The following is a 15,853-nucleotide window of genomic DNA, read 5'->3' on the forward strand; positions in this document are numbered from 1 at the left end:
CTGAAGTGTCTTCATTCTCATTGGTTTCCATGAATTGTTTCAGTTCTTCTTTGATCTCCTGGTTGATCCAAGCATTCTTAAGCAAGGTGGCCTTTAGCTTCCAGGTGTTTGAGTTTCTTCTGAACTTTTCCTTGTGGTTGAGCTCCAGTTTCAAGGCATTGTGATCTGAGAATATGCAGGGAATAATCTCAGTCTTTTGGTATCTGTTGAGTCCTGATTTGTGACCCAGTATGTGGTCTATTCTTGAGAAGGTTCCGTGTGCACTTGAGAAGAATGAGTATTGTGTTGTTTTAGGGTGGAATGTTCTGTATATATCTATGAGGTCCATCTGGTCCAATGTGTCATTCAATGCTCTTGTTTCTTTATTGATTTTCTGCTTCGATGATCTGTCTATTTCTGAGAGAGGCGTGTTAAGATCTCCTACGATTAGTGTATTCATATCAATATGACTCTTTATCTTGATTAACTGTTTTCTTAAGTAAATGGCTGCTCTCATATTGGGAGCTAGATATTTACAATTGTTAGATCATCTTGGTGGATAGTCCCTTTAAGGATTATGTAGTGTCCTTCTGTATCTCTGACTACAGTCTTTAGTTTAAAATCTAACTTATCTGATATGAGAACACTACCCCAGTCTTCTTTTGAGGCCCATTGGCATGAAAAATGCTTCTCCATCCCTTCACTTTCAGTCTGGGTGTATCTTTAGGTTCAAAATGGGTCTCTTGTAGACAACATATGGATGGGTCCTGTCATTTTATCCAATCTGCAACCCTGTGCCATTTTATGGGCACATTTTGGCCATTCACATTGAGAGTGATTATTGATAGATACATTTTTATTGACATCGTGTTACCTTCGAAGTCTTTCTTTCTGTAGATTGTCTCTATATTTCTGTTCAATGCTATTCTTAGGATTTTTCCTCTTTTATAGAACCCCCCTTAATATTTCCTGCAGTGTCGGCTTGGTGGTTGCATAATCTTTTAAGCCTTGTCGGTCTTGGAATCTCTTTATCTCTCCATCCATTTTGAATGTCAGTCTTGCTGGATAAAGTATTCTTGGCTGCATGTTCTTCTCATTTAGTGCCCTGAATATATCTTTGACAGTGCCCTGTATCTTTACTCTACTTGCCAGTATGTATCTAGCTTCTGGCACAGAGCTGAACTTAGAGTAGATGCTCAATAAATATGTTGATTGGATGGAAGGAAAGAAGACGAAATTAGAATACTGCTAGAGGGCAAGCCAGAAAGGAGAGGCATATAGAAGACAACTGATAGATTTAGTAATTTGAGAAGAAGAAATAAAAGAGAAATGAAAGGTGATTATTCTTGATCTTAGAGAGAAAACAAATGGCACCATTATTAAAGATAAGGGAAACTAAATAAGAGAACACTAACTTGAGAAAACATCGGTGACATTTTGGCTATAATTTGAGAAGATGATGCCTTTGCCTTCCATTTTGCTTTTCCTGAGTTTGTCACTCTTTGACTGTGGGGCTTTAAAGAATCTATCTAAATTTTAGGTTTTAAAGACTTTACCTAATTTGCCCTGCGCAGTCTCCAAAACGTCAGGGCTTTGCAAAACCCACTCTTCCTGCTAAGGTTGTGCATGGAAATGGCTTGTGTTTCACATGACGTAACATGGAGGCCTGGCTAGAAGGGATTAAGGCAGAAGTGACACAGGCACTCACTTTTCTCCATAAATGATGCTCACTCTTTCTCTCCTGCCACACACCAGGGCAATTTCTTTCAGATAGTGGCCCTTAAAATCAGTGTTTCCTTCCTCCCTTTGGTGAATGGACTTAGCTTCCCCCCAACTCTGGCTAAAATCTAAGGTGACCATGGGAAAATTCCCTTGCTTATGACACTGGCCAGGAATTTCCTTCTCCTTTAAGTCCTACTATCCAGTATGGCAACATCCCTCTGTCGTGGGATCTGGGACACATACCTCTGCATAGCCGGCAACAGGAATCAGGAACGGAGACGGGGAATGCACAGGTTAACTTGGGGCAAGTCTTGAGACCACAGTACACATTCCCCTCCTGCCAAGGAGAAACAGAATCAAAGGTCAGGGGGACATGCGAATAAGCGTAAAGGCTTCTTAGCTCGGGACCTGGGATGAGTAGGGACTCGAAACATGGCACTCCTTCCCAGTGTTCTCCCATGGTTAGTTCTAGATACTTCCTAAATGTTACTACGCTTTATTTTCTTCTGTTTACTATTTCTTCATGCCAGAGACTATGTTACTGAAGAGCTGGCCCTCCTTGTTGGGCTTCCTCATCTAAGATGGTACAAAGTGGTCCATGTAAGGGCCACCATTGGCCTGCCAACCCCCCCAAAAGGTCTTTTTCCTCTCTTTTCTGTTCATTGTATCCCCTAGTCCCCAACACACCCCAGCTGGACATTGGGATCTCAGGGAATGCAGATCTGCATGAGAGTCACCTTTTATAATGCTCCAAACCAGGAAGATGAGCTCTCTGGGGTAATACAAAACTATACAAGATGATCTGAATGGACAGTTCCATTCAGCATAAGGCAAGGGAGAAGAGCAGATCTACCTGCTATGTCTGTCTTTACATAGTTTCCACTCCCTAAAGTTCTATGTTCCAAACATCATTCCTTAAATCTTGTTTTTTTAATATCTTGTTCATTTATTTGAGAGAGAGAGAGAGAGAGAGAGAAAGAGAGAGAGCACGAACAGGCAGAAGGGCAGAAGGAGAGGAAGAAGCAGGCTTCCTGCTGAGCAGGGATCCCAACGCCATGGGGCTGGATGCCAGGACCCTGAGATCAGGACCTGAGCCAAATGCAGATGCTTAACCATCAAAGCCACCCAGGTGCCCCTAAACCTTGTTCTTAGAAAGATATTATCTGGGGCTAGAAAGGTCCCTGAAAAGTCATTAGTAAGGGAAGGCCACAACCAAATTCTCCCAAACTACCGAGATACCATACTTTTACTAAGTCACCAAGGGAAGAGATTCTAGAACTTCCCTCTGCATGAAATCCAGTGTATAATGCCTTTACAAGCAAAAAATTCCTACATTGAACTTCATTTCCTCACACTTCAGTTGAAACAGCCATTTTCTTCCATTTTCTGGTTCCACCTCTTACATTTTCTGGACTGCACAATTCCATGAAGATATAATCAATATACTTTATTCCTAAGGTATATAAGGTTCTTCTGACAGATTAGGTCAGAGGAATAATAATGTTTTGCTGAGAGAGTTCTCACTGCAGGGCATCAGGGGCAAACTGATTGGGAGAATACATCAGATGGGAACCAAGAGATAGCTCCATTTTTTTTGTGAACTGGACTGAGTGGCCTTAGATGGCACCAATGACTTTTCTGCCCCTAGCATTCCCAAGGCTTCAAACAGTTGAGTTCTTCTGACGAAGGCTTTGCTGGGGTCACCGTTGTTAAAAGGAGGACAGAGCAAGACCATCAGCTCATGTTTGTGCATTTAAACAGTCCTAACGTTTTAATAAAGACCAGGATATGACTATGTCTGATTTCTTTCACATAGGTCAGGATTGTTAAAGGCTCTTGAAAATCAGGGAGTCTGGATTTACAGGATTAGGATTTAAATTGGGATTTAAATGCAATTCACCTTGGGGTGTCCTGGGTGGCTGAGTCAGTTGAGCGTCCAACTCTTGCTTTCGGCTCAGGTCATGATCTCACAGTTTGTAAGTACAGGAGGAGCTCTGGTGTTGGGGTAGGGCTAGCAGGGACATTAAGACACCAGGTCTTACCGAACAGCTGCACTGGGTACACTGATTGGGTTGCCGGTTCTGAAAGAGCCCTTCAGCCACGAACAGCTCACCATGTTGGTAAGTGGTCCCGTTGTACTCACACGACTTGCTGGTCACCTTATTGTTCGTTGGTGGTAGGGAATCTTCTGGGACAGGGTGGAGAAAAACCATACCAAGTATTGGCTTCACTGCAAAGAATTTCATAAATCCCAACAGCAGATGGGGCTGTACCACACAGAGGGAGTTAAAAGATAATCCCTGATTCAGTGGCTGAATGGCAATGGGCATGACCATCCATCTATTCTTTCATTTGCTGAGCATTTATTGAGCACCTATTGTGTTCCAGGTACTGTGATAGACATGAGAGAGAAATCAGAGAAGGACAAGGACCCTGCATTCACAGAGCTAAGAGACCAGGCGAATGACATGTTAACTTGCCCGCAAGGACGGAGTCCTTTCAGAAGAGGAAACATCTATTATAACAGCCTTTGTAACTTTACCCCCTGTCATGTTTCATATTGCTTGGCATGTGCTTGTATGCTTATTCTGGCCTCTGGAGTCCTTGCTTTTTTTTTTTTTAATGAAATATAGTTGACATACATAGTCTTTGCTTATTTTTAATTCCATCACTAAGCTCACCCTCTCCTTCCACTCTTTTCCACCTGCTGAAGTCCTGTCTGATTTTGAAGGCTCAGGGAAAGTCCCTTTTCCTCTATGAAGTATTTTCTAACAGCTCCAGCCCACGACCTGGCCCTCTCCAAACATGTGATTTCTGAAATACACAATCCAGCACTCGAGTGTTACTCTAACTCCCATTTGTGACTTAGAGTCACCTAGCCAACACTTTACAAAGAGATTTCACATACATTTTTATAAGGGAGCCTCATAACAACCCTATCAACCAAGTAAATCATATCCTTAACTCCATTTTTCACTTGAGGATAACAAGACGCAGAGGTTGACTTTTCTGAAGTCCCAGATGTAGTAAGTGATGACCCCAAATTCCATCTTTTTCTGTCAACCTAGGTACACCTGTGTGTGTCCTGCTTTTTAAGGACTGGGTTGCTGCCTTATAGAGTTCCTGTTCTCTGTGGTGTCTAAAGCAGGGTTGTCATGGAGCAAAATATTAATGCACCAATGCATTTGATGAGTTGATTCTAATCAATGGTCTCAAGATGTCTTTTTACACACTCACGGGTGCACACACACACACACCCAGCAATGAACAAGCCCCCAGATTAAACTCATCGCTGATGTACAAACTAACAATAGATGTAAATGGGGCTTGGAAAGTGCCCTCTGTAGAATAGCACAAAAAGAGAAATCAAGGGAGTTGTGTGTTTCATTAGGGGAAGGCTTAGACAGTTAGACCATCCTTTCTTTCCCATCAGTCGAAAGTATAATGCAAATGAGTCCATCTTATGGGTTAGTTATAACTCAATACAACCATTTAAAACAGCAGAATGATGATCTGGTTTCTCTTGAGATCATATAAATCTTTCATTTTTTGAAAAAAACAGAATGAAATTATTGTTAGGATATAGGTGAAAATTATAAAGGCTAATGGTAATAGCAGTAATAATAGCTCAGATTTACTGAGCCCTAATTAATATACAGGGTACAATGGTGAATGCTTTTCCATACGTGATTACATTGGCTTTTACTAGTACCATTCTGAAATGGACACGATTATGCCCATTTTGCTGATGGGGAAACTAAAGCTTAAGAAACTAACTGTCTTGCCCCAGGTCTCACAATTAGCGAGCTTTGGTAACACCAACATATGAACTGATGTCTGACTGATTCTAGAATCTTCCATCCTTCCTACTACCAAGGAGGATGTTAATCATATCAAACCTGTAACAAGGGAGGGACAGTTTAATTTAAAAACCAAAACTGGGGTGCCTGGGTGGTTCAGTGGGTTAAGCCGCTGCCTTCGGCTCAGATCATGATCTCAGGGTCCTGGGATCGAGTTCCACATCGGGCTCTCTGCTCAGCAGGAGGCCTGCTTCCTTTCCTCTCTCTGCCTGCCTCTCGACCTACTTGTGATTTCTCTCTGTCAAATAAATAAATAAAATCTTAAAAAAAATAAAAAATAAAAACCAAAACAAATGGAACATGAAGGCTGAGTTGTCCCCCTAGAATGTTTTGGTCTACAATACCCAGGAAACTGGTATCACATTTACTCTGGCTCCAGCAATTTGCGTAACTAACTCAATTCTATACTTTGCTATGTAACTTGACCTATGAGTTCTGAGTAACTCATTCCTTGGGTGTTAACTAATTATTAATGACTCCTCACAGAATACAAAAGTAGTTCCTTAAAAAGAAGACTTAGGGGCACCTGGGTGGTTCCATCGGTTAAGAGTCTGACTCTTGATTTCAGCTCAGGTTATAATCTCAGGGTGGTGAGATCTAGCCCCACACTCAGCAGGAAGTCTGCTTGAGATTCTCTCTCTCTCTCTCTCTCCCTCTGCCACTCCCCTCACTTGCATGTTCTCTCTCAAATAAATAAATCCTAAACAAAAGAAAAAAAGAAGTCTTAGCTTCTAGAGCATGTTTAACTCATACCAGTTGACCCTAAGTGCCTGCTCCGGCCCACAGGTACACACAACCAGACAGCTGCAGCTGGTACACAGGAGTAAAATTCACTGGAAAAAAGACAGAGGCAGGCCCATTCACCCCTCTGGGCTCTAATTATACCAAATCTCAATATTTTGTGGTGAAGGAAAACTGGGATGACCTACAAAAGAATATCAACCATGACTCTTACAGGAGTTGACAGATCTTTGGAATGCCAAAAGAAAAAAAGAAGGTTGGAATTATTTTGCTACAGAAGAATGTGGATTGATTTTTGAAATGGGCCTTCTACCAAGGGATTGATGGGGAAGCAACTGCAGGGTGAGGTTTTCCAGTGGAATCATGACCTTGAGAGTCTTTCTTGCAACAGTCTTCAGAGTAGCCTGGCATAGAGTCTATTAATCTACCCAACAAGAGATGGGGAGAAAGCAAAAGAGAGAAACACAAAACAGAATCAAAGAAAAAGAAACCAATTATGAGCATACTTACTGCTAGTTTTACACAATACATTTATCTTAATATCTTTCCATTTACTCTTATTTCATACTTTTAATAACCCTAATAGAGTGGTGAGAGAATTACAGAAATGAGGCTATTGATATCCCAAAAGATTTGGCCCATGTCACCCAGATATTAACAGGAAAGCCAACTCAGAAATAGTTTTCCTGTCTTGAAGTTTGTGCTCTTTTTATAGAGTGGGTGTTAAACACTGGCAGATGGAAAGGAAATGAAATCCATACCTGGAAGAGAGATCTGTGTTTCCATGTTTACTACATCCCATGCTCATTGCAGCATTATTCACAATAGCCAAAGTAAAGAAACAGCCTAAGTGTCAGTCAGTCAATGAGTAGATAAAGAAAAAGCGGTACATACATACAAGGGAATATTATTCAACCTTAAAAAAGACATCTCACCACTTACAACAACATGACTGAACCTGGAGGACATTATGCTAAGTGAAATAAGGCAGATACAGAAAGGAAAAAAATTGTATGGTCACATTTTTTGTGAAACCTAAAAACACGTTGAATATATAGAAGCAGAGAGTAGACTGTTTCCTTTGCTGTGCAAAAGCTTTTGATCTTAATAAAACCAAAAGACAACTGACAGAATGGGAGAAGATACTTGCAAACAACATATCAGATAAAGGGCTAGTATCCAAAATCTATAAAGAACTTATCAAACTCAACACCCAAAGAACAAATAATCCAATCAAGAAATGGGCAGAGGACATGAACAGAAGTTTCTGCAAAGAAGACATCCAGATGGCCAATAGACACATGAAAAAGTGCCCCACATCACTCGGTATCAGGGAACTACAAATCAAAACCACAATGAGATACCACCTCACACCAGTCAGAATGGCTAAAATCAACAAGTCAGGAAATGACAGATGCTGGCGAGGATGCGAAGAAAGGGGATCCCTCCTACACTGTTGGTGGGAATGAAAGCTGGTGCAACCACTCTGGAAAACGCATGGAGGTTCCTCAAAATGTTGAAAATAGTTGAAAAGCTACCCTACAACCCAGCAATCACACTACTGGGTACTTACCCTAAAGATACAAGTGTAGTGATCTGAAGCGGCACGTACACCCGAATGTTTATAGCAGCAATGTCCACAATAGCCAAACTATGGAAAGGACCTAGATGTCCATCAACAGATGAACGGATAAAGAAGATGGGGTATATATATACAATGGAATACTATGCAGCCATTAAAAGAAATGAAATCTTGTCATTTGCAACGACATGATTGGAACTAGAGGGTATTATGCTTAGCAAAATAAGTCAATCAGAGAAAGACAACTATCATATGATCTCCCTGATATGAGGAAGTGGAGATGCAACATGGGGGGTTAAGTGGGTAGAAGAAGAATCAATGAAACAAGATGGAATTGGGAGGGAGACAAACCATAAGTGACTCTTAATCTCACAAAACAAACTGAGGGTTGCTGGGGGGAGGGGGGTTGGGAGAAGGGGGGTGGGGTTATGGACATTGGGGAGGGTATGTGCTTTGGTGAGTGCTGTGAAGTGTGTAAACCTGGCGATTCACAGACCTGTACCCCTGAGGCTAGTAATTCATTATATGTTAATGAAAAATAAAAAAGATTATATTAAAAAAAATAGAAGCAGAGAGTAGAACGGTGGTTACACTGGGGGTGGGGGAAATGGGGGAGATGTTGTTCAAAGTGTATAAAGTTGCAGTTACATAAGATGAATACGTCTAGAGATCTAATGTATAGCATGATGAGTATAATTAATAATACTAGATTGTATCCCGGACATTTGCTAAGAGAGATTTCAGGTGTTCTCCCCACAAAGTAAATGGTAACTACGTGAGGAGATGATGCTAATTAGCTTGACTTTAATAATCATCTCAATATATATAAATATGTATATCAAATCAGTATGTTTTATACCTTAGACATATACAATTTTTACTAAAGAAAAGATTGTTTTCTTAAACTTGGAGGTAGGATCATGGAGTCAAAAACCCCAGGGTGGGTAACCACTTTCTCTAACCTTGCCAAGTCACTTTACCCCTTTGGGCCCCAGTTTTTCTATCTAAGAATGGGATGTATGGAATTGTTGAATCATTATATTGTACACCTGAAACTAATATAGCACTGTATGTTAATTATAGTAGAATTAAACATACACATACATGAAAAAAGGCACCCCCAAACTTAGTGGATAAAAACCATAAAACCCCCAAATCACCATAATAATAAATTAATTAAATGGGCAGGGACACAAATGCTAGCTGTTCAGTAAAGTCGAACAGCAAGGCCCTTCCATTCCTAATTTAGAACACAAAGTAAAGAATGCACACTCCTGGAAATAAATAAGAAATAAGTAATTAAATTGGAGAAGTGACTTGTAATCTGCAGTTTTACTGAATAAAAATGGGACTCAAATCTCCTCTTGCATCTTTAGAATGGGCCAACAGAGCATGCAGGGTGCCATCAAAGCAAAGAAGGCCACCTGGTACTCTCCACTCTCCCTTCCTAGATTTTCCAAGGTGGCTGGGCTTCTAACCAACTATTCCTGGAACACATTCGATGTTCCTGGCCAAATACTGGAAGAAAATCAGTCCAAGAAAAGCTAACCTCAGGGCCCCTCGTGGCAATGGTACTCTGAGGAGGAGTGGGACGAGGACATGATGGGGTCAGCAGACAAGGGCGAAGCCATGTGACTACAGTTGTGCTGGGAAAAAAACTGTTCCTTCAATGCTCCCCCTCCTCATTAGGGATGGTCTCACATGTAGCAGAACTATGGCTTCCGTGGGGCTTGGAAAAATGCTCCCCTATCCTCTGTATCTCTCCCTTCCTTTGAACTCACTGGTGCCTAAAATGCCATCACTGGAAGTCCATTCCTTTGGGATAAATGGTTGCCTTTTGCAATCAGATTTTTATAATCCCAGTATTTCTGTGAGAGGTTACACATGGTCCAGAACATCTCAGTATGAATAACTTTGCCACAAGTTTGTTTTGCTTTGTTTTTTTGCTCTTCAGAGAAACTGGCAAATTTTACCAAGAAGTCTGTGGTCCTATCCCACTTCCTTTGGTACACCATTCTCTCCCCTCCTGGCACTGGCCTTCTTCCCACCCTCCAGAACCCAAAATCCTCATGCTGGCTGCTGACTTCTCTACTCTCTCTCCCCTCAAATTTCTATTTTCTTAGCAGGCCACTTCTTGGCAAGTCAGGAAGGCTGCTTGTATGTCAGGAGACAAATCAGCTCCCAGTGTTTATGAGAGAAATGCAAACCTCTCCAGAGCTTCAAGGGATCAGTTGCCAATCTCCTGGACTCCAAGTCCCTCCCTTCTCTTGCCCATCACTACTGTTACTTGGGTTCCTACTTGACACTTGATGGCTGAGCCTGGTGCTAATGTTTCCAGTCTGGTTCTCTGTCATTCTACTGGTGTGGTCCCAGCACATCTGCAGACCATGTTGGAGGTGTGGTGGAGAGGGAATTTAGAGATGGCGATAGAAGGCTTAAAGTAAGAGTTTGTCTTCCCTTTAATTATGATGATACACACACACAACATAGAACCATATAGTTCAAAGGGTTTGACCCTAGATCTGAGAAACATGAGAAGGAACACGCCAAAGGAAGGGGCAAGGAAAGAAGTCCTGAAATAGGGTGTTGTTTGTAGGCAGTGTTTTCTGCTCTATCTCACATCAGTGCAAACAAAAAGAATCGAACCTGGTCTCTGGGGTCTGTGAACATTGGGCACAAAACCCAGCTTTGGCATGTCTTTGATCTGTGACCTTGGGAAGGTTACTTGATCTCTTTGTGCCTTGGTTTCTTTGTCTTCAAAATGAGAATGTCCTCTACCTTACAAGACTATGAAGTTTAGAGATCACTTATTTTAAAAAGCCCCAAAGTATCCAGTACATAATAATGCCCACAAATGCCCATAAATGGTAAATGGTGTTGGTATAGAAATAAGGACCACAGAAGAACATAGAAGGATTTCCTTGCTTCCATGGATAACTGGACAGTTAATTAAATGGCGATTGCTTTGTGCTTATGTGTACGGTAAGTGCTCTGGGGTTAACAACAGTTAAGAGACTATTTTCCTTTTCTCCCCCCTTCTTCATTTAACATCTGCTTATGGGGGATTTGACTATACCCAGCACAAACAGGTCCTCAAGCTTACCATGAAAATAATTGGTACCTTGCTGGGTTGGAGCTGCAGAGGTAAATAAGACTTGACCCCGACTTCAAGGAGAATCCTGCTTTCATTGGAGGGGCTGGCATTAAAAGATGTTAGTTGCTAACATACTTTATGATAACTCATAAACATTGAGGCTGGGAGGCCAGATTAGAACCAATTGCCAAACTATGTCAAATGGGAAAAAATGTCATCTGCATCATGAACAATTTAGGTTGGACACTAGAAAGTAATCCTTAACCATATTTCTCATTCCAAAATTCAGTTTGGGGAGTTTCTGTTGGAAAATAATAATTCTACTTGAAGGCCAAAGGCTAGACTAGGTGAATATTTTGAGCCCCTTCCAACCATAGAAAATCAATCCTACCAAGCTGGTCACAGTTCTCTACTCCTACTTGTGGGACAGAGCCTAGCTAGGACTCTGTGTTCCCAGTCTGAACACTATGAGATGGTTCTCTCCTCCCAACACTATTCAACACCTCTGGACAGTGGTAGCTAGTACAGCACTTTCTAAAACAAATTATTTTAAAGTGTATAAATTTGGGTTGCCTTTTGGCCTTGGCCCAGATGGGAAGAAAGCAGATGACTAAGGGTGCCATGGGAAACCACTAAGCTCCTGCAAGAAGTGCTGCCATAGCTGACGGAGGGACAGCTGGGTGCTGCATAAAGCAAGGACAAAATAAATCCTGCAGAATGAATGCATCCCAAACAGTGGCTGTGTCTAGTCCCCTTCAAAATAGGAACAGGTGTTCAGCCTCTGAGGCCATGTGGGTTCAGGTGAGTTGTTCTCTGGAATGCTAAGAGCAAAGGTACTGATTCAAATGGGTCCATCAGCCACAACTGCGATGCCTACTATTTAGATTTCTTCCTTTCATTGCTCCAACCCCTCTTACCTCTCTTTGCCCTGGGCCTCTCCAAGGGGCAGCTTAACTGCACCTGCTTTCCTGGGGCAGAGACTTAAGATTTCCAGATCTTTCTTCAACTGTCCTCTGTGGAAACCCAACTCTTCTCTGGCCCATCACATTGAGGTCTTGGTAGGGAGGATTGGGACTCATCTTCTTAATTCATACCAAGGTGCCAAGGGAAGACAACTTTTGGAAACACGTTGTTTTTCTAGATAATGAAATCATTATGTGGGCTTCTGGTGCTTTATCCATAATGAAGCTGTAGAGCATGAGGCAAGAGATACAGAACCTTCCAGAACTTAGGGCTTATGTGGAAGAGATGACTGAATACAGCCTCCAAGGTCTGTCCTACTAGGAGGAGAGACCTGACTTCAGTTTCCCATTTGGATCCAAATTCCAGCTCCACTATTAATTAGTTGCCACAGATAAGCTGAGCAAATCATTTCATGTTACTGAGTCTCAGTTCCCTCATCTAGAAAATGGAACTGATAATAAGATCTACTTCAAACGTTGTGAAGCACCAACAAGATAATGTGCTAGCCATAGAACTGGGTGAGTATTAATGCTTAGTAAATGCTGCTACTGTTATATTACTATTAGCTATAAAAGATAGAATTTCTGGAAGGCAGGAAGTAGGTTGCTAAGGGAAGAGATGTGGGGCTGCCTAATCTTTACGGCAGGTGTTTGCATTAGACTGAATGTCTATGTCCTCCCTGCCCCACAGATTCATATGTTAAAAACCTAATCTCCAGTATGATGGTATTAGGAGGTGGGGCCTTTGCAGAGGACAGGAATAGACACTTTTCCGAAGAAGAAGGTGCTTGCGTGGCTCAGTCAGTTAAGCATCTGACTCTTGATTTTGACTCAGGTCATGATCTTAGAGTCGTGAGACTGAACCCCACATTAGGCTCTGTGCTCAGCATGGAATCTTCTTGAGATTCTCTCTCTCGCTCTCCCCCTCCTTGCACTCTCCTCCTCTCTGTCTCTCTCTCTAATAAAAAAAAAATAAAATCTTAAAAAAAAAAGAAGATGGGGCACCTGGGTGGCTCAGTTGGTTAAGTGTCTGCCTTAGGCTCAGGAGCCCCCATGTTGGGCTCCCTGCTCAGCGGAGAGTCTGCTTCCTCCTCTTCCTCTTCTCCTTCTCCTGCTCATGTGTGTGATCTCTTAAATAAATAAAATCTTTAAAAAAAAGAAGACCTACAGATGGCTAACAGATACATGAAAAATGCTCAATATCACGCATCATCAGGGAAATACCAATCAAAACTACAATGAGATAATCACCTCACACCAGTCAGAACGGCTAGATTGAACAACACGGAAAACAACAGATGTTGGCGAAGATCCAGAGAAAATGGAATCCTCCTACACTGTTGGTGGTAATGCAAGCTGGTGTAGCCACTCTGAAAAATGGTATGGAGGTTCCTCACAAAGTTAAAAATAGAGCTACCCCATGATCTGGCAATTGTGCCACTAGATATTTACCAAAGGATACAAAAATACTGATTCAAAGGGATACATGAACCCTGATGTTTATAGCAACAATGTCCACAATAACCAAACTATGGAAAGAACCCCAATGTCCATCAACTGATGAAGGGATAAAGAAGTGGTACGTATATGCAGTGGAATACTACTCAGCTACCAAAATGAACAAACTCTTCCCATTTGCAACGATGTGGATGGAGCTAGAGAATATAATGTTAAGTGATATCAGTTAGTCAGAGACAAGTATCATATGATTTCATTCCGATGTGAAATTTCAGAAACAAAACAAAAGAGTGAGAGAGGAAAACCAAGAAACAGAGTCTTAACTACAGGGAGCCTGCTGATGGTTTCCAGAAGGGAGGTGGATGGGGGTAAGGGGGGAATAGGTGATGAGGAGGAAGGAGTACACTTGTTGTGATGAGCACTAGGTGCTGTATGGAAGTGTTGAATCAGTAAATTGTATATGTGAAGCTAATAATACACTGCGTGTTAACTAACTGGAATTTAAATACAAACTTGAAAGAGAAGACAAAAAAGGAGGTGGGACCTTTGGGACGGAATTAGGTCAAGATGGCAAAACCCTCCCAAATGGGATTAGTGCCCTTATCAGAAGAGACCAGAAGGAAGGGAGGTGATCTCTGTTTTCAGCATGAAGGTGGCTACCTGTAAGCCATGAACTTGGGTCTCACCAGATACCACATATGCTGGCCATTTGATCTTAGACTTCCCAGCCACCAGAACTGTGAGACCTAAATGTTTATGTTGAAGCTACTCAATCTCTGGTATTTTTGTTCCAGAGGCCCAAGCTAGTACAGTTGTTTTCCACTGCCCCTTAGAACTTCTTGAAAATGGCCAGATTCTGCGTGGTGACTAGAAAGTCACCTCTGAGCCATCACATTCACCAAGAATCCTCTTATGCCCATGCTCTGGGCTGACTGGCCCTTCCCGCTAAGGCAGAGCTCCCAAAGGTGGCAAGCCCACTCTGTCCCTAAACTCTCTTCCACTTTGCTCCACCAGAATGCCTGACACGGCCCCAGGTTCAAGCATTAGTCAAAAAAGGGCTTTACCTTTTCCAGAGGTTTAATGAGTTCACACTAGAGTACTAAAGACTGGAAAGGAGTCCCCTGATGAAGAGCACACCCATCATCACACCCACAGTGTGCTACCACTTCGCACCCACCAAGGATGGCTATCATTAAAAAAGAAAAAACATCAATTGTTGGCGAGGACATGGAGAAATCAGAAGCCTCATCCACTGCTGGTGGGAGCATAACAGTATAAAGTGGTGTAAAATGGAAAACAGTCTGGCAGTTCCTCCAAGTTCAATACAGAGTTACCACCTGAACCAGTAATTTCACTGCTGGGCATGTACCCAAGAGGAGTCAAAGTTGGGACTCAGAGAAGGTATGCAAATCTTCACAGCAGCGATATTCATAATGGCCGAAAAGTGAAAACAACACAAGTGTCTATCAATACATAAAACGATCAGTATATCCACAACAGTGCAATACTATTCAGTTAGAATAGATCACTCTCGAAAACATTAGGCTGAGGAATAAAGCTAGTCACATAATGTCTGTTTCCGCTTATATGAAAAGGCCAGAACAAGCAAATCCAGAGAGACAGAAAGTAGATCAGTGGATGCCAGGAGCTATGGGGAGGGTTGGGGGGGGATGACTGCCAGTGGGTATGAGGTTTCTTTTGCGGGTGAAGAAAATATTCTGGAACTGGACAGTGGTGACAGTGGTACCTTGTGATGACACTAAACCCAACTAAACCGTACACTTTAAGAGCGTAAATGGTATGTGAATTATATCTCAATAAAGTTGTTAGCAACAAAACGAAACCACTAAACAGCCTACAACACGGACACCAGGGCTAAGTATGGGCGTGGGGCGGGGCCTGGACAAAATGAAGGTGCTGCTCAAGGTGACAGGGAGGCAGGCAAAGAGGGAAAGGTAAACGAAAAAGGAAAGGAGAGCCCACAAGGGGGCAGGGCTGGCGTGCGGTGGGGTGGCGAGCTCAATCCCAAATCTTAGTTTTGTCTGGTGTTCCGTGGCCATGCCACAGGGTACCCACCTTGGGAGACCCGGCAGGTCCGCCAGACTGCCGAGCGAAAGGAGGGGTGGGGTGATGCCAGGGAGGATTTCCCTGCTCGGAATCTTCAAGAAGACTGGGTTCAGACCCACAACTTCTGCAAGATTAGTGGCCTCCCTACTCACTCTCCCCAGCCCAAACCCCAACACCCACCCCCCAACCCCATGGGGGCCCAGGCCAGGAAATTCTTGCTGCAGATTCAGATCACTTTGCAGCTCAACACACAGACACAACACCCTGTCCCAAGCAAGAAGGTGCCGAGTGAGAAGAAACAGTCATCTGCTGGTCCAGCTGGAGAGCAGAGTGGAAGAAAGTGCTGAAAGCCCACGCCCTGGTATAATCCGCGGCTTTCCTTCTCACC

The 15,853-nt window shown here is 42.5% G+C and overlaps 1 protein-coding gene across 6 annotated transcripts in view; it reads right to left on the reverse strand.

Annotated features, from left to right (window-relative positions):
• CHRDL1 (chordin like 1) overlaps positions 1-15,853 on the reverse strand; it is a 120,845-nt gene that overhangs the window by 41,383 nt on the left and 63,609 nt on the right. For 3 of the 6 annotated variants that reach the window (XM_032331188.1, XM_032331186.1, XM_032331183.1), the window contains exons 5-6: positions 3,744-3,886; positions 1,945-2,038 (exon numbers count right to left, since the gene is read on the reverse strand). In XM_032331188.1, coding sequence (XP_032187079.1) covers positions 1,945-2,038; positions 3,744-3,886 — 237 coding nt within the window. Of the gene's footprint in view, positions 1-1,944; positions 2,039-3,743; positions 3,890-15,853 lie in introns of all 6 variants that reach the window. The other 3 variants (XM_032331184.1, XM_032331185.1, XM_032331182.1) reach the window with 1 other exon arrangement.

This window comes from Mustela erminea, chromosome X, assembly GCF_009829155.1.
Source record: "Mustela erminea isolate mMusErm1 chromosome X, mMusErm1.Pri, whole genome shotgun sequence".
NCBI lineage: Eukaryota > Metazoa > Chordata > Mammalia > Carnivora > Mustelidae > Mustela > Mustela erminea.